This window comes from Hydractinia symbiolongicarpus, chromosome 11, assembly GCF_029227915.1.
Source record: "Hydractinia symbiolongicarpus strain clone_291-10 chromosome 11, HSymV2.1, whole genome shotgun sequence".
NCBI lineage: Eukaryota > Metazoa > Cnidaria > Hydrozoa > Anthoathecata > Hydractiniidae > Hydractinia > Hydractinia symbiolongicarpus.
In genome coordinates this window covers 19,645,643-19,664,422 of record NC_079885.1, presented here as the reverse complement: position 1 = coordinate 19,664,422, position 18,780 = coordinate 19,645,643, and the positions used below count along the sequence as shown (strand labels likewise).

The 18,780-nt window shown below is 34.4% G+C and overlaps 1 protein-coding gene across 6 annotated transcripts; it reads left to right on the top strand.

Moving 5' to 3' along the window:
- The first annotated feature begins 3,325 nt into the window (after positions 1 to 3,325).
- Positions 3,326 to 17,347, top strand: LOC130613667 (b(0,+)-type amino acid transporter 1-like). Of its 6 annotated transcripts, none has more exons than XM_057434984.1 (8): positions 3,326 to 4,164; positions 12,053 to 12,178; positions 12,883 to 13,151; positions 13,660 to 13,763; positions 14,147 to 14,243; positions 14,323 to 14,478; positions 15,600 to 15,777; positions 16,801 to 17,347. In XM_057434984.1, the coding sequence occupies exons 1-8, from the start codon at positions 3,573 to 3,575 to the stop codon at positions 16,866 to 16,868; spliced, it is 1,590 nt and encodes a 529-aa protein (XP_057290967.1). In that variant the 5' UTR covers positions 3,326 to 3,572; the 3' UTR covers positions 16,869 to 17,347. The 6 variants fall into 6 exon arrangements, with proteins under 6 accessions (XP_057290967.1, XP_057290966.1, XP_057290968.1 ...); XM_057434983.1 differs by having other exon boundaries at positions 16,789 to 17,347; XM_057434985.1 differs by lacking the exon at positions 3,326 to 4,164 and adding an exon at positions 5,537 to 6,164 and having other exon boundaries at positions 16,789 to 17,347.
- The last annotated feature ends 1,433 nt before the right edge of the window (positions 17,348 to 18,780 follow it).

Below are 18,780 nucleotides of genomic sequence, written 5' to 3'. Positions count from 1 at the left end.
CCATCCACAAAATACAGTGTGACAAAGCGGCAAAAAGTTTAATGCTTCACCTAATGATACAGAAAAAGGTTGACACATTTAGACATTTTTAATATTTATGTTTACAGCGGACTTGGGTCCAAGGTTACTTGGTTAGACCCAAACTCTTAAAATGTGATAATTGATGCTGACGTTAGCATTGTCATTCCGTACGATCGACGTTAAAAGTGTGTGACTTGCGTATCTTAAACGCTGCTTCTCTTACCTATATAATTTCCTATTTTCACAACCTACCTACCTGCTGTAGAGAATTTCCGATTTTATGCTTTTTGTCAACTTCCTAAAATGGTCGAAAGAATGCTGTATAGTTTTCTGAGGGGTTGTAGCTAAAAAGTATTCAATAACATTTAAATATTTTTTCTTATTCATGTTAAATGTAATCAGATCTTTTACTGTTTTATAAGCTGGTACAAACGTCTATACTCTATTGATTCATTAAGAGGTATTCTGTGCAAAATTTTTTGGTCACAAAAACAGGTTGAAGGTTGTGTTTTTATATAGACTAATGATTGGACGTAGTGACAACGGGTTATCGTAACAGCAGGTTCTATAAGCTGAAGTTGCAGAACAGTTATTTTTCTAAAAAAATATTACACTGAACATGCTGTATCATTGTAAGCACTCCGCTGGATTTGTGACATACACTGGATACGCTGCACGGTTTACTTGGACTTAAGCGGTTAACCCAGTGTTTACAACTTCAGGACTGGGAAACGTATGTGTGTGTGGGTGCGAGAAGGTGTTATTATAAAGACACACGCAATTTCAAATGCATTATACAGGGATTTTTTTATAATTATTTGGATGGGCGATTTTCTTGGGTTTTTCCACGGGCTAATGCCTAGTCGTGCATAGTGATCTCCCGGTAACTCGAACCTCCAAGGAACCAGAGGAAACAGTTCGACTTAACAAATGCTTGACTTATGCGAAACTCCCGTTAATTCGAAGGTAGACAAATCTGAGATATTAGTTCGAGTTAAGGCGATTTAAAATTTGTAAGATGGAAACTTTCAGCAAATTGAATAGCCTTTTCTTTTATCCTATTGCCATCAAAAAGGACATTTTGGCTCCTTTGTAAAGGGAACCATTTAAGAAAAACTTTTTCGAAATATCTGGCTACATTACATGTCAGTATTCCTTTTTCTACTTAGACACTAAAAGATTCGCGTTATCCGAAGAAATTAACTGATGGGGGGACCAAAAATGGTTCGAGAAAACGAATGTTTGAGTTATCCGAGGTTCGAGTTAAAAATTCGAGATAACCGGCGTTTACCCCGGTAAACGCCGGTTATCTCGAACTAACTTATCTCGAACTTCTACTGCATGTAGTTATTAAAAACAAAATGGTTTAATAAACAGAATTAATAACTACCCAAAAAAGCGCAATGGATACATTAAAAAGATAAGAAATTCACGTCACGGCTACCCAGTCAACATTGTGAGCTGATACTGAGCAATAATCCAAGAATTTAGTGACTCTAAGGCTGAATATTTTCGTAAAGTTTTTTCTCATAAAACTTGTATATAGTATATTTAAAATAAATATATTCGAATAGTGGGGTCTTATGGAAGGTTTGTAGAAAGCAATTATTGTGTTAAAGTAGACGAAGCAAATCCATCGTTTTTATCAATCGACGAAGATACAGGAAAAGACATTGACATTTAACATAAAATTATTTTTCTGCTAAAACCTAGATTGCGAAGGGAAAATAGCCTTACTGGCCCTCAAGTTGCTTCGCAGGTTACTTAGCACTTATTTTGCTTTACTGACACAGTACTGACATTTCGACTTTTGCTTAGTCAAATTGGGGAAATTGCTAGCTAAAAGAAAAAGTGCACAGGGATGTGTGCACTTTTTAGAATCATCACAGACTCCAGTGTAGAATTATAAGAAATCGTCGAGACTACCCACCTTCTCGTCCACGCCTACGCAGTTTACTGTTAAGAATGTGTGTCTTTCTTTATGCAATTTTGTAACAAAATCTTAACATTTGCAGTGCAATTTGCGCAATCTAGAGTGTTATAATTTCAGAAAATTTCTCCTCGCGTAGGCCCCAACCATAATGGACTAGAAATTTACAATCTGATCGCTCCAACTGACTTCCGGAACATGTGGTCATTTTGTGGGTGGTAATTGGGAAAATGTATTGAAATTATTATTATAAAAAAAAGAAGAAAAAAATGTTCGAAAAACGTTTTCTTTAGCATATTTAGACGCAGAAATTCAGGCTGAGTATATATTTTTTTTATTTTTTTATTTTTTTTTTTTTTTTATAACAAAAACAAGGTTCAGTTTATACTGTTAATGTATAGCTATAAAAATGTTTGAAGAAAAGAAAAGTAAAAGCAAATTTATTTAAACAAAGAAGTTCTTGCTAAAGTTTGTTTTACAGTAATGAAGTAAATATGAACTTTAGATGTATGTTTTAATGTATCGAATTGTTATTTTCGGCATTGCTGCTGCAGTTTTGATACACAATATAGAAGACTACACAATGTTTCCATATTGCGTATTGTTTTCGTTTCGTCAGAGAAAAAATAAATTCATAGGCGTTAAATAACATCAAAAACGTGGCGTTGATGAAAAGCACAGATTGATAGCAAATGGACAGCTGGTAAGGTTTTCCATTGATACTTTATTCATAAATTCTAAGCTTCCTCATCTCGACTTAATTCAAATGCATTGCTCAGATTGAATTGTACACGAGGTAGTGAGAATCAAACCAAACAGGTGTTTTGAAAGAACTTTCTATCGCCTATTTCATCGTTTCATTCAAATAAACTGAATGTACCAATCAAAACGAAGCTAAAGGTGTTAAACGATGGAATATATAATCGAAATCTGATATAAATCTAAAAAAGTCTTTTTTGGATGATTTTTTTTCAAAAAAATCTTGTTTCCTGATTTCTCTGGCTTGCTTGTTTGTTATTTTTATTTGTCATATTTTTTTGCTTATTTTTTTGTTTCTTTTTCTTGTTATATAATTTTTATTAAAATGTATCATAACTTTTAAAATGAATGTTACATCGCATCTGACTGTTCATTTTCAAAGTTCTCAAAGTTACAGAAGAAACTTGTTTACTAGTTAAAATCGTACCGAATATTTAAACGAAAAATGTTTACTAATATGCTAAGATATGTTGCGTGATTTGAATTATGCTGAAAAATGAATTATACCGAAAACTAATGTCAGGAAGTGTATTTCTTACATTTGTTTACGATATCCAATTACACTTAATTAAACGCAAAATTCAAAATGGTGTATATTGTTCTTCAAACATTTAGTATTAACAAACAATACCAACAAGATAAAACCGAGGTATAAACCTGGATGAAGGAGGAAAAGACAAGGGAGAAGAAAGAGTGTATGAACATCAATAACTCGTCGTAATAATCAACTTTCAGAAGTGATCACATCGGAGAGTAGAGGATATCCAACAGTGCAAGCAAAATTTCTTAACAAAAACATTACGAACCACCACTAAGATTACTGTCACTCCTAAAAGTTCCTATTGCCATTGACTAAGTCAATATGAAAAGTTACAGCCCCAGAGATGATTTCTCCAGCCCCGAGTTTTCTTCGGAAAGAAGGGCCATGAAAAGTCCAGAATTTCCACATCGTCCCGGACATGACCCTTTCGGTGACAACTACATCGACAACGATGATGCAGAAAGTGAAATCAGTTCAAATGCCAGTGGCGAACAAGGAAAAGTTGGATTAAAAAGAGAGGTGTCATTCGCAGGGTGTTTGTCTCTCGTTGTTGGAGTGATGATTGGTAGTGGTATCTTTGCCACCCCTGCCGTCGTGTTTAAGAATGCTGGAAGCGTTGGGATGGGGCTATTGTCATGGGTTATATGCGGTTTCATCTGTATTTTAGCGTCACTGTGTTACATAGAACTTGGTACAATGATTCCCACGTCGGGAGGAGAGAAGACATACCTAAGCGAAGCTTTTGGAGAACTAGCAGGCTTTTTATATAGTTGGACTGCCATTTTGATTGTAAAACCTGCAGCAATTGCAGGTGTCTCAATGGCGTTTGCAAATTATGTTTTGGAACCGTTTTTCCCGGGCTGTCAAAGTGAGCATGTTTATTTGATGAAAATGGTGGCGTCAGTTGGGATAGGTATGTTTTATTAATTTTTTTTGTTAATTTTGTTGATTTCTTGCTTGTTTGTTTGCTTGTTTTTTCCTTTGTGTTGTAATAGGTAAGTTTTGTTAGAAAGTCAAGTGGCAAAAATACGCTCTTTTTACAGCTCTTAAAACCTTATACACTTTTCTAAGTACCGTTTTAAAAAAAAATCATCTAGAAACAATGAGGATGTGAGTTTCTGAAATATAAAACAAAGAAAATAACAATAGAAAGGCCGAAAGTTTGCATGATGAGACTTTCGGATTTTGCAAAACTTTTTACCATCAAAATCATGAGTATATGTAACATAATTGCGATGATGTAGTGTCTACCCGAGGGGTAGAAAATGTTGCTGAATGGCTTCTTTAAATCTTTTAAAGTGGATGCAATTTAAGATTTTATTGTTGCTTGTGGGAATAACAGCTAGGTAACAGAAATTATTGTAAGTGGGTCACTGGATTTCTCCCTTTGACTTTCCCACTCACCCCACCGCAGGACGCTGCTATGGACCTCAGAAATAACACGTTTTCGAATAAAAATCAATATAGATAACTTATTCTTCGTTCGTATTGTCTTCCATTCATTTTTATCTTGAAAATTAACACAAAGAATGGAAGAAGTCGACCCGCGTTAGGAAATAAAAAAAGGCCCGCTGAAAAGGATGTTGAGCATGTCCGTTCATCTAAAATACTTAATGAGCCAAAACGTTGCTAAGCGTATAAAACCAAAATTCAAAATGGCGTCAAAAATCTTTCTGCTGATGGCCTCACATGACAAAATCGTGTAGTAAATAACTTGGTGGTTTGTACTTCTGCATCATTTCATCCTTGGTATCAATTTAAGACTTATTACATACTGATATTTAGCTCATAAAATAAATACACAGAGTAAAGTTACGCACGACACGTAGATCTCATTTATCTACAAATTTACATCGCAAACAAAACCTAGGTTATTGGATCACCACAAACAATATTAAGAGGATTGGTACGAGTTATTCCCATAGTGACAAATCTTTCCTTCTGATTTGTTCAGCTGTAATATATCGACATTGGGATATCCAAATTCAGAGTCAGACATTGGCTGCAAAATAGGCAACTTGGGACCTGGCCAAAATCATTACAAGTTGTTCATAAAACAACCGTGTATTTTACAAGCACGCAAAGCCATAAAAATAAGTTGTGGCCTTTTCTCATTAAATAAAATCAGCGGTGAAGAACAAACCAGCAAATTAAGTAGCTAAGACAATACCAATAAAGCTGTCGATCGAATTTTTAATTACACGAGCTTCATTATTTTGTCATTAAATATTATTGTCAGTAAATTTCCATTATGCGATTTAAGCGTCTTACCATAAGCTGGTTGTGTAAAATTGCGAAATAACAATAACTGGTAAAATGTTAAGTAAACAGTGAGAGCAATATCACTGCAAAAGATGGAAGAAAAAGTTAGTTATCTGCCCACAGAAACGAAATTAAATACAACAGATGGAAACGACGGAAAAGATGGAAAAGATGGAAAGGAGAAAGCAGAATTATCTGAAATGACAGAAGAGAAAAATAAGTTTTCGGATGAGTTCGAGAAGAAAGGCTTAAAAAGACAAGTTGGTTTAATTGGTGGCGTGTGTTTGTTAGTCGGCACAATCATTGGCAGTGGTATATTTGCTTCACCTTCCAGTGTAGCTACCTTTGCAGGAGATCCTGGTCCTGTACTACTGGTATGGGCAGGTTGTGGAGTTCTGGCCATGTTAGCTGCACTATGTTGGTGCGAACTTGGAACTATGTTTCCTAATGCCAGCGGAGGGGAATACAGTTACATCCATGCAGCTTTTGGTCCACTTCCAGCTTTTTTATTTTCTTTCACCAGTACATTTATTTTGAAGCCGTCTTCATTGGTGCTGATCGCGCTTACCTGCGGTGATTATATAATCACCTCTTTTGATTACGACCCAGAAGAAGCTGCGTATAGTAAACTAATCGCTGCTGTTTTGTTAGGTTAGTAAATTTAAGTAATTTGGCTTGGTTGATTTTCTCTCGTTCTTGGAATGGTTTAGTCGTGTTGAATACTTTAACGTAACCAATTTTTAATCATGCTAAAAATTAATTTTATGCAAATAATTTCTCTGTTTATCAAGAGGAAATCTAAATTCTACTCATTCGCGAAAATGAAAAAACCCGATGATGGTTCAGATTGTAGATGAACTACCTCAATATGAAGAAAACAATATATCGAAAAAAATAAATATAATAGATAAAAAAACTAAACTTTTTACCTGGGTGGCCCAACGACACCACTTCCAAAGTGATATGTAATAAATACAAAGAGGGATATATAAAGGCTGGTATCAACTATCTATTTAGACAGCGCTGACAGGTAGAGAATCCTGGAAAGTAAAATCTTCAGCGTTATTTAAAGCTTTAAAAATAAGCGTAGTGACGGTGCACTTTTCGATTGGGAAGCGGTTTAATATTACTAGTATATAGGCGCAACTAACTGCCATCTTGGTTGGAATCTCAGAGGTGAGCAACTATTGCAAAGATAAATAGGTCGCTACCTGCAAGGCTTAAACCACTACCAGGCAGGAAGCTATATGGAGAAAAAGTTACAAATATAGAGAAAGATGACCATGGCATCACACTTAAAAGCCTGAATATCGTATTCGAAGGGAAAACAACTGCGTAATATAGAGTTGTTAAACTCTATACCACGCAGTGCGAAGAAAAAAACTTGACATGTAATTTTTGTATGACAATTAGGAACCTAAGCCGTCAAACGATGAGAGGTGGACGACAACGGAGTGTTCAATGACAAAAACTTAGGCGAAGGTGTCAGTCGATGCAAGTCATTTAAACAGTGTCTATGAAAGTGCTTATTGAAGAACGACAATGAAGCAACATTTCTCCGATGAGAGAAAGTATGAAGACTAGCCTGAAGATCATGAACCACTAAGTTGCCTAAGCGTTTCTGAAGTCGGTCAATTAGAAGAAAACAGTAAGCAGAGGCTATAGCCTAGAGGTGGTAGGAGTGCTCTAGACGCGGCCTAATGGTAGCCTTGTAGATGCAAATGACATTTCTGAGCAAATGGAAGTGACGAACTTGATAAAAAGAACCTGCCTTCACAGAAACAGATTTAGCGATGGATTTGATGTAATGGAAGACTTGATAGACGAATATGTGAGGACTAACCGAGCGTACTACCATGCAGAAGAAAAGAAGACAGTATAGGATCCACAAAGCGATGTTTAGAGAGAAGCTTAGTCTTATAAGCATTAAGAGAAACTAACCATTTCTGTTCCCATTGAATTACTGTACAAAGATGGTACTTTAAATCAGCAGCCATTTCGACCCTGTCACACAAATTCCTTAGTCTTTCATGGAGAATAGGTAAAGACGAGTAAAGAGTAGGGTCATTAGCACATATAGCAAGTATACTGAGAATACTAACAGGAAAGTCATTAATAACAAGAAGAAAGAGAGTAGGGGTACGAACAGAAGTGTTGATCAACGAATCAAAGACCTTACTTATAATAGAGAGGATCCAAATAGAACAATAATTGTGAGAGTCAGATCTCTCACCAGAATCTTTGATCACAGAAACGACAGATGCCAAGATTAAAAACAACTACTACAGGAACCTTGTAAGGACACCGATGGCCTTAGAAGACCCAACATTATTGATAAAATCATCTAACATTTTGGGAGTTATAACAAGAGAATCAAATTGACATCAGTTCTCAAAGAAAAAGTGTGAGCCAATTTGTCTCAACATTGTTATAATTCAAACCTCTTTTTAAAAACAGTAATGTTCTACAAAAGCATTACGCATAATTTCATGACATGTTTAAGAATCTCGGTCCGTGCTTACGCTTAGATCAACTCAGTAATTAAAAGCCATTATTATTCTGGCGTAGTCGCAATTCCTGCGCCTTTACGCCCTTAAGCCAATTCTATACACGCGCAGATTTGACTGTGCTGTGTCACTTATAAGAAAATGTTTAAGTCGGCGATAAAGATGTAGTTTTATGATTTTAAATTTTTGCTTTTGGAAATGTGTACAAAAATAACTCCTTTTAGAGTTTGGTAAGATATTGCATGCCCTGATCCCTAAGAATGAAGTTGTCAACTTTTTATTAATAAATAAATTACCGCTTTGAAACTTAACCTTTTTTAAATTAAAATTTTTACAACCAGGATCATTTCTTCGTCACAAGAACAAACCAATTAATGACATTAACATACTGTGCTATTTATATTAGCTATTAAAGCTCTATTTGTTTAACGATTGTTATTAACCGCACAAGGGTTGGTTTGCACCTGAACATTTCTAATGCTAACTTTATCTTCTTAAGATTTAGGTGTTTAACATTTTGATCATAGCTAATGCTTATTTATAAACCACAAGTTTTCATTAAATTGACGTTGTGCTATTTAAGCATTTCTTAAGTAGGCAAAATGTGCGTGTTTCTCTCTTCGTCATTTTTCATCGTATAAACCATACCTTAAGTAGGTTAGGATTGTTAAAACATTACTATGTAAAGAAACACGTTCTGAATCAAGGTTATAAAGTTAGCAACAAACAACATGGAAGAAAAGGTTATTTTTTTACCAACTGCAAAAAAAATAGATGGAAAAGATGAAAAGGAAACATTAGAATTATCGGAAGTATCACAAGAGAAAAATAGTCTAGCTGAGATAGAAAAGACAGGCTTAAAAAGACAAGTTGGTTTAATTGGTGGCGTGTGTTTGTTAGTCGGTACAATGATTGGCAGTGGTATATTTGCTTCACCTTCCAGTGTAGCTACCTTTGCAGGAGATCCTGGTCCTGTACTACTGGTATGGGCAGGTTCTGGAGTTCTGGCCATGTTAGCTGCACTATGTTGGTGCGAACTTGGAACTATGTTTCCTAATGCCAGCGGAGGGGAATACAGTTACTTTCATGCAGCTTTTGGTCCACTTCCGGCATTTTTATTTTCTTTTACCACTGTATTCATTTTAAAGCCGTCTTCATTGGTGTTGATCACAATTACCTGCGGTAATTATATAATCACAGCTATCGGGTACGAGCCAGAAAGAACAGCTTATAATAAATTGATCGCTGCCGTTCTCTTAGGTCAGTAAATTTTGCTTACTTTTGCGCACTTGGCAATGTTGATAGGGGTATGTTTTCTTATTTTCGAATCCTTTGGTAGTGAAAATATACGAACAAAGTTTTGCGGTAAGCATAAAAAAGCGCAAAAATCTGTACCCTTACTATTTATATTACCAGCAAAACTATTTCAATTTATCTATCTAAAAATGGAAATGTCGTGTTCTTTTCAAGAAACTCTTACATGTGTTAAATTAAATTGGTCATTGATTAATGAGCTATTTAAATAGCCTAATCAGTTTCGTAATGATCTATATGAAACTTTAGGGTGCATTTCCACGTGCAAATTATTAGATGTAATAAAACACGCTTAACAGCCTTTTTTATCTTTGAAACTACGAATTACTTTAAACAAAGTGTGCACAACATTATGTATTATTAAATGACAAAAAAAGATCGCCAACACGGATTTTAAAGTTTCGCAGTATTTCTGATCAGCTTTGTGAAGACTTAATGAATGCAATAAGAATTTTTTACCTGATTGTTTTATTTATACTAGACTTATGTTTGAAGTAAATTCAACAACTTGCATTTCATTCAGTCGTTTTTAACTTGGATTAGTTTTTGGGGATAGGGTAATATTATGATGTGTGAAAAGATTAATTTTATCACGAGACCCGAGTATTCATGAAAGTCCATTGATTCTCAACTCATACAGGGGTATTCGTTGGTTAGGCCTATGTGGATGAAAAGATTTTTGGTTCAATGGACACCAGAATATAGCTGATCTATTCTTTTTTTTACAACGGTGATCTGTTTCTATGATTTGCTATATGAGGAAAACCATAGAACACGTGACGGTCGATTGCCAGGAAAACGTCCCTAGCCTACGAGTTGACACTGGCGCTGAATATACTCAACCTCTAAGATATTAAACGCTTCGGAAGTACAGGTCCCGCGACCACATAAAATTCTAACTAAATTCTAAGACACTGAAAATGGAAGCTTCAGCAAGGTCAAATAAGGAGGAACGACAAGAAGCACTAACATGATTGTTGCTCTGAGTCTCCCATTTCAAGAATAGCAAAAACTTAAAAATAAATATGCTGGATCAAGTTAACTTTAAAAAATCATCGGTAAACAAACTTAAGATTTCTTAAGATTTATACATTTGTTTTATTTATGTAATCACAAAAACAACAAACTCTAATTAAACCACGTCCTGAAGTTTGAACTGGTGTTCGATTACATGCACATATGTTTATTGCAGAGGACTCATATGATGATATTAACATCGTCGTTGATTTCATTCGAAGTGGCTATGTAAACCGTTTCAAAGGGAAATTTACAGCATGAGTGGCGCGCGGGAAAACAAAGCTTATAACGATGAAGAAGAATTGCAAAACCCAACAGGAGCAGATTTTAAACACAATAAAATACAGGCTAATAAGAATGCGGGGACTTACAAGGCATTAAAAGTACGCAAATCTGTTGGAATTTTGGGTGGTGTTTCCCTCATTGTTGGTACGATGATAGGAAGTGGAATATTTGCGTCATCCTCGCCCGTGTTTGCCAATGCTGGGAGCGCAGGAATGTCTATGTTGATATGGTCATTTTGTGGTGTTTTGGTGTTGCTGATATCTTTGTGCTATGTGGAGTTAGGGACTATGATACCTCGTTCTGGTGGCGAATACCACTATTTAAGAGAAGCTTTCGGGAATGTTCCTGTTTTTTTATTGGTGTTTTCGTCCGCTGTTTTGTTACGGCCAGCCGGGTTAGCAGCGGTTTTATTGACCACTGGGAATTACTTAACCGAAGTGTTTTTTCCTGGAGAATGTAACGATATTAGAACTAAGTTGTTGTTATCAAAAGTGCTAGCAGCTCTCTTTTTAGGTAAGCTGTAGTAAGAAAGATACCTTTCTCCGTCGAGGGACGTTTTTGTTTAACGATGATTTTTTAAAGTTAACTTGATCAACTTAACGTTAACGTTAACTGTTTTGTTACGGCCAGCCGGGTTAGCAGCCGTTTTATTGACCATTGGGAATTACTTAACCGAAGTGTTTTTTCCTGGAGAATGTAACGATATTAGAACTAAATTGTTGTTATCAAAAGTGCTAGCCGCTCTCTTTTTAGGTAAGCTGTACTAAGAAAGATACCTTTCTCCGTCGAACGCCAACGCCTTGTTCCTATTTTACTCGTTGCTTGGTCTTTTACTTATCTATATCGTTCTTAATACACCTTGTTTCCATAAAATAAGCCTCCCAAACAAAAATAAATGTACTAACTGTAATAAGGTTAACAAATCAATTGTAAGCCTGTAAAACTGTTCCAAAACCTCATTGATTTGAGAATGGTTGTAATTTGTTATTATTTGTCAGTCCTTTCAACTAGGTAGATATATGCAAATCAAACTTAGGCTCAACCAAAATTTTTTTAAAAAAAAATGCAAGGAAGGTTATTTTTTTTTTTTGAATTGGGCAATAACATTAGTTATTGCAATAATAATCAACAATTTAGGTAAGAATAGCGTCGCCTCATCCAAAACTAAAATCTAAAACAACTGCGTAAAAATCTGCGAAAAGTTTTTCTCTTAAGGTGCATAATTTTAGAAGAGGCACTTAAAATTTTTTAATGAGGAATTGAACTGATTTTGATTTTTAAACTGGACCTTAAATATAAAGTCAAATTTATTTCCGTTTTTACTGAGAGACATAACTGACAATATAAGAACCATGCTTAGATGTTACTAAGTTCTGTTATTATTTGGTTCTGACAAGGTTTTTCATTTGATTTTAGGTATTATAGTTTTCGTAAACTGCGCTAGCGTACGCTGGGCAACTTCAGTCCAAGTTATCTTCACAGCTACAAAATTATTAGCCATAGTGATGCTAATTATAACCGGGTTTGTCCGACTTGGTCAAGGTAAGGTTGATTTTATGCCACTGTCATTTTCAAGGGCACTATTTTTATATGTTTTGAATTACTTGATATATTTTAGTTTCTTATTTATTGAATTTTTATAATAACTTACACCCTTTTGCTGTAGACACTCATTTAAGCCCAAAGGCTTTAAACCTTGTTTAAAGTTGTACCTTTATAAGCCCCACGGTATTGTTTCTTTTTTAAATATTTTTATTGCTTATGGTTTTTGTGAGATTGGCGTATAGTAAAATTATTTATTTTGATAAGTAGCTAGATGTTGTTCCCAACAATATCCACCAAGTGAATGGTTCATTACATTACAAAAGGTTGTGAAAGCGTTTTAACGATATTCTGTCTAATTGGCACTGTTGGTGGCCTAAGGCTAAAAAGTATTCAAAATATCAAAAATGTAATTAAATATACCGTCCCAGCCGTGGGATTTTTAATAAGTTATGCCAAGTCGAAAAAAACAGTCGCCTATTTTTAAGTATCACATGACAGAAATCATTTATGGGTTTTATGGCATAAGCCAGGATAAGGAATGCTATGCGGTGCTGAACCGTGCTGAACTACATCAGCCCTGAATACCCCGGCGTCAATAGGTTTAAACAAGTGAATATTAGAATCTTAATGAAAATATTGATTTTTCCTTGTTTGCCAAGTATACATCCAACTGAAAGACACACACTGTTTTCTATCTCTAGGCCATAACGACAGTTTAAAGGATGCATTTAACGGAACAAGTAAAAGCATATCAGACATTGGTTATGCTTTCTATGGAGGTTTATGGGCTTACGATGGCTGGAATAATTTGAATTACGTTACAGAAGAACTTAAAAATCCCATCCGAGATTTACCACTGGCTATCATGATAGGCATTCCTTTGGTGACTGCGTGTTATGTGATGGTCAATATCACCTACTTGACTGTACTCACTTCAATACAAATAGCAAGTTCGAAGGCAGTAGCTGTGGTAGGTTGCAGCTAGCTCCTTCTTTTTTGACTAATTGCCAATTAAATATGGCAAATTCTTTCTTCGTCGGTTTATTTTTATATTACAAACATTTTGATTCCCTTTAGTTTTATTGATTTTTCTGTTCCTACCTTATTGCTTTCCGTTTGATTTATTTAGAAAGGATTCTTCACTTGTAGAATTGTTTAGTAAAACTGTAAAGGTACTTTTTAAGTGTTTTTTTTCCTCGAATGCCACGACTATTAGCTACAGTTGCAAAATCAAATCAAATTTTTCATACGCCTTTACGCACGAACAAGGAAAAAATATTTTCATACCTTTACAATTTTGCAATGTTTTATTCTGACATTGAGAATCTTTCGCAAACAAACAACCCATAAGTTTTTGTTTTGCTTCTCCGAATAGATAACTACTTTATTAAGCTCTGTCTGCAAGCTAAAGATGGCAACTGCGAGTAACAGTGGATATTTTCACAGTCTTACGACCAGTTAAATATATTACCACTTAGACTTTGGCAAATCAATTGTATGGCGTTATGGCTTGGGTTATTCCAGTTTTTGTGGCCTGTTCAACATTTGGTGCAGCTAATGGCTCTGCATTCACCAGTGGAAGGTAGGAAAATTCTTAAGCTTAGAACTCTTCCTTTTTGGTCTCAAATTTAGTTGGTATTGGAAAGTTCTCAATGTGACTACTCCATTTGAAAAATGACCACTTTATTTACCACAACGTTATCATCCTGACAAGCGACCAATGCAACTGTAAACATGAAACATTAGAAATACTTACTAGGTAAAAAACAAGCATTTTCATTTTTTCCTCTCACTTGCCAATTTTGCATTTTTTCTAACTTTACCAAGTACACAATCATCAATGACATGCATTCATTTATTCATTTTCTCATTTCCTCCTTTTTCATATTTTCGAGGCTGCGTAATTTTTGAGCAAATTTGGCAAAGGATCAGAAAACATAATATAATAACTTATTTATTTCTCAGGCTGGTCTACGTTTCTGCTAGAGAAGGACACATGCCTAAATTATTAGCCATGGTTCATACAAAGCGACACACCCCTCTACCGGCGTTAATATTTACGGTAGGAAGCATTTTATTTGTTTGAGAAAACAGTATGCAATGATTTACCGTGTTATGTTTTGTTCTCTATTTTTTTCTAGTGTATTATTGCATGGATAATGTTGATACCGGAATCCTCGAACTTTTCAACATTAGTCAATTATTTTAATTTTGCGGCATGGACGTTTTATGGTGGTACAGTAGCAGCACTTCTATGGCTTCGCATTCGCCAACCTGATCTTGAAAGACCGTACAAGGTATAATTTTTGTGGCATGAACGTTTAAAGGATTTCTCCACTGTAAATGATGTTCATCGAATGTCTCAGCTTACTGAGAATATTAATGAAAGTATAAATTTATTGAGAAAACTTCGCCTTGTTTAAAAGAGTATGACTCTGGCCTTGAATCAGATTTAACCGCTTGGTCAACTTGTCTGAGAAATGTGCATTTCCGTTTTGTTATTGGCAAATGAATAATCCACTTATGATTGATCGCTTTGTTTTCCCATCTCACTGATATCAATAAACAGCCATAACATATTTGGGATAAAGACAGATCATGTTTTTATATAGCAAAACACTTCTCTATTTGCTATGATAAAAACAATTACAAAGCGTGAAATTGTTTTTGCAAAATCTATATAATCCACTTTTCACCTAGAATTTAACCTATTTCATCTACAGCGCAGTAGGATGTGTTTTTCCGATCAGAACAATGAAGGTGTTGCGAAAGGTTTAAAAGTTGACGACAGGTCTTGATTGCTAAGAAATAAAGCTTCATGAGCTGTCTAAGAATGTCAAACATCTCCCTTTAACTAACCTAAGCCATCATAAAAAGACCGAGAGACATAAATTTATATACGGCCTCCAAAATTCGAAGTACCAAAGAAGTGGCTTTCTTTCTCGTTGCAGATACTGCGCTCTACGGGTATACGTTGTCCGGTCAATAAATTGAGTGAGGGCCTCGGAAATTGTTTAATTTAGGTTTTATGTGACACTTATGAATTGTTTCTTATAATCAAATGTTTTTATAAGAATTACTAACTAGTATTAGTCTCACCTTTATAAGGTGAATAATATAACTTACTTCTATGCTGACATTTCTGTGATTTTCTCTTGCCCTGCCTCTACAATTCCATAAATAAACCATTTTTGAGTCACAGTATTGCATGTTGTTGTTTAACCTGAACCTTTCGAAATATGCTTAGATTGGGCCTGGTGATGCTCTTAAATTGATGTGTTCATAAAAACTGCGCCAGATATGAGAAATTTAATCGCTTTGAATTAATAACAATGCTCTTTGAGTTTTGAGACATGCAATGTTTTCCTCAAAAGGGGAGAACCAAATCTTACTTATTCTTTTGTGTTTTTTTTTTCAGGTATTTATTGGAATTCCCATTGTGGTTTTGTTGTGCTCACTTTATCTGGTCATCGCTCCTTTTTACGATTATCCGCTTCAATCATTATACTGTCTGCTGTTTATTTTATTTGGAATTCCAGTCTACTTTCTCTTTGTGAAATATCAAGTTTTCCCCAAAGCTATTACTACAGGATTCGGTGAGTACCACATCAGTTATGTTGATTATGTGTTTTAATTTAATTCGTTAATTCGTTAATATACTCTATCGGCTCGAAACTCAAGGTGTTGAACATCTAGACCGACGGTTAATTACGACCGTTGAAAATATGGGTTGGAATGTATTTGAGACGATGGATAAATGGGTCCATTTAAGTTTTTTAAAAGGTCGATTTTTTCAAAACACACCATAATGAACAGTTCACCCTTAGTCGACGTTTTCAGGAATTTTCTAGTCTTTGTGACAATTAACTTTCAACTATTTTGTGCATTTGTTTTGAAGATTTCTTTTAAGACCTTGAACTGTGCGCAAACTTTTTGCTGACTTGCATTTTTAATGCGCCATGAAATACCTGACCAAAGAAGTGTTTTAACATTTTTTAAAGAAATAACAAAAATTTAAAAATGGCCAAAATTTGGGCAAAATTTGAAGAGGCAAACGAAAAAAATAAAGTTAAGAAAAATTTTGCCAATGAAGTCTTTAACATTTCAGGATCGTGACTTTAGGCTTGTTTATTGTTTTTTGTTAGCGCGTGCACAATTGGACAAAATCGCTCTTCAAGATTTTGTCAAAGTTTGCACGCACTAGAAAAAGAATCTCATAAGTGCACTATAGCAGTAACTGAAGTCAAATAAAAACGAACCTTTAATTTTGCTTTTCACAATCAGGATGTCTACATTCCCTTGAAAAGACTTAAGCAGCTCTTTATTGCACGTCCTTTATTTTTGTATCAATTACCTTAGCTTATCTTATAGCGGAGTATTGAGTTTTTTTTCAGAAAATTTTTGGAGTGTAGTTAATAACAAGAGGCTAGAAAGTAACTTACTGGATTATAGCAGTTAGCTGTTTAAGTAATTTTTCTGAGGTGGATAAAACATGTTACGTTTTTGAACTAAAAAAGTTTATTCAAAACCTTTTTTTTATTTAAATGGTATAGAATGTTGTATAAAGTGAAACCTTTGGGAAAGCTACTTTTTTCAAACCAATATAGGCTCTTTTGTAGATAAAATTACGTACAAGATACAAATGTTATGTGATCTATCGATGCCGGATGACTTTGATGAAGATTAATCGAACCAACAAAGTGCTACATGGCACATGTAGCCACGGTGTAAGCATGACAACATGGAGGCAACTCTTAGTGTACAAGTGAAGGCGAACAATGAATTATCCAAAATTATACAAGGATAATAAAAATAAATGTTTTTATAGCCAGCAAAAAACATTTTTGTGGTATACTTATGTAAATATTTTTACCTTCTTATATTTTATTTTTATTTTAACCTTTTTTAATTATTTGCTGTTTTTCTCTCCATTAATTTTTTTTTCGTGCATGTGTTGAACCGTTCACTCTTTTTCTTTTATACTTTCTGTCATTTACGCCATATTCCATCCATCGCATCACTTAACATCTTTTGTCTGACTAATGTGTGTACTTATATCTTGTTTGTTCTACCATATTTTGTTTTTGTCATAGTGTTTATATCTCTAATTTCAATTTATTTTAACTTTTGTAAATTTATTAAATAAAAAAAGAATGTGAGAAGAAATCCACTTTTTTTTAATGCAAAGTTTATAGGGTGGGTGTTGATGTTTTCACATTCAAATTAACACCTAGTCGTTTTTGTAAGTATTTTATACGTAAAGATTTTTTAATTTCCATTACAGTATAGTTTAACTTAATAACCAAAATTATTTAAAATTTTACAAATGAAGTCTCTCTCATTAAAAGTATTGAAGTCACTGTTTTGGAGCTTCTAAAGAATCATATAATCGTGATAACACGATCTTTACCTGCAGTCACCATCTTTGCATCAACGGACAATAGGTATTATAATATAAGTGACCCGATGTTGAATGTCAGATTGAGCGCTTATGTAGCTACAGGTAAATCGTGCTACACATCTTGCCGTACCTATATACCTACTTTGCGACGCTTGATTATTATTTATAAAACAGCCTTCTCACAATAACGGTTTAACTAATAAACAGAAACTTTTGTTATTTGATCGCCGAGAACCATCAGGTAAGTAATTTTGTGTTTTTTAACCCTATATTTTAGTAAGATTAATAATAGTGAGAAAGAATACTTTTCCAGAGCTGATGATTCTGCCTGTCTTTTGTCTGCCTGCTCTTATTGAATATTTCAAGAAAATGGTATGATGAAAAAAAGCAGTAATAGGGAGCCATAATGGTTGTGAAATACATAAGATTCTTTGACATTTAAAAATATATAATGCGTATTTGAACACACAGATGATTGCGATATAGGTCAAGACACACATCCGCTAAAAATTTAATAAAAGGCCCGTGCAGGATAAAATATATTGTATTTTTAGCTGAACGTACATTGTCAAATACGAAATAAAAGTGTGACAATATACAAATAAGCTTTGATAATCGCGCTAAAAATTCAGCAAAGGGGCGTAATACATTCTTCGTTAACATATTGTTTAAATTTTATCATTTTTCTTTTCAATGTTTGACGCAAAGCTATAGAGTCAGAACAATCATTTCGTTAAACAAAAGTTCACAGTACTTCTCTTTAATTTTTTTCTTTAAATTTAAAATATAAGACATTTTTGTGCGGTTTTTTAATAAATACATCCTCTAATGTACATACTATCAACATAATCCTAAAAAAAGCGCACGTTAGAAATACCAATTAAAATACCACCATTTGAAGCATTCGTTATTATTGCGTGTCGATATGTCGTGGGTGGTTGTCTGGGAAATAAATGTTTCTTCCAAGGCTAAGACAGGCAATAACATATAAAATGGATTAACCACGCGGCTTTCATTATATTTCGGGTGAATTTTTTTTCCGCAAGTCTTTTGTTTATGCAAGAAAGTAAAAAACTGTGTTCTTAACTGGTTAAAAATACATTATGGATCTTAACACAACTTTCCAGATCATATTTTTTAATACGCCAACAGGTAAATTTATGATAAATTCATTGTGCCTTTCTAAATTAAAAGTTCT

Bases quoted from the DNA above. Each gene is read 5' to 3' on its own strand.
- LOC130613667 (XM_057434983.1), top strand. From the start codon at position 3,573: ATGAAAAGTTACAGCCCCAGAGATGATTTCTCCAGCCCCGAGTTTTCT. The intron at 4,165-12,052 runs GTATGTTTTATT...ATTTGATTTTAG, and splicing joins GGTGGCGTCAGTTGGGATAG to GTATTATAGTTTTCGTAAAC. The intron at 13,152-13,659 runs GTAGGTTGCAGC...ATTACCACTTAG, and splicing joins GTTCGAAGGCAGTAGCTGTG to ACTTTGGCAAATCAATTGTA.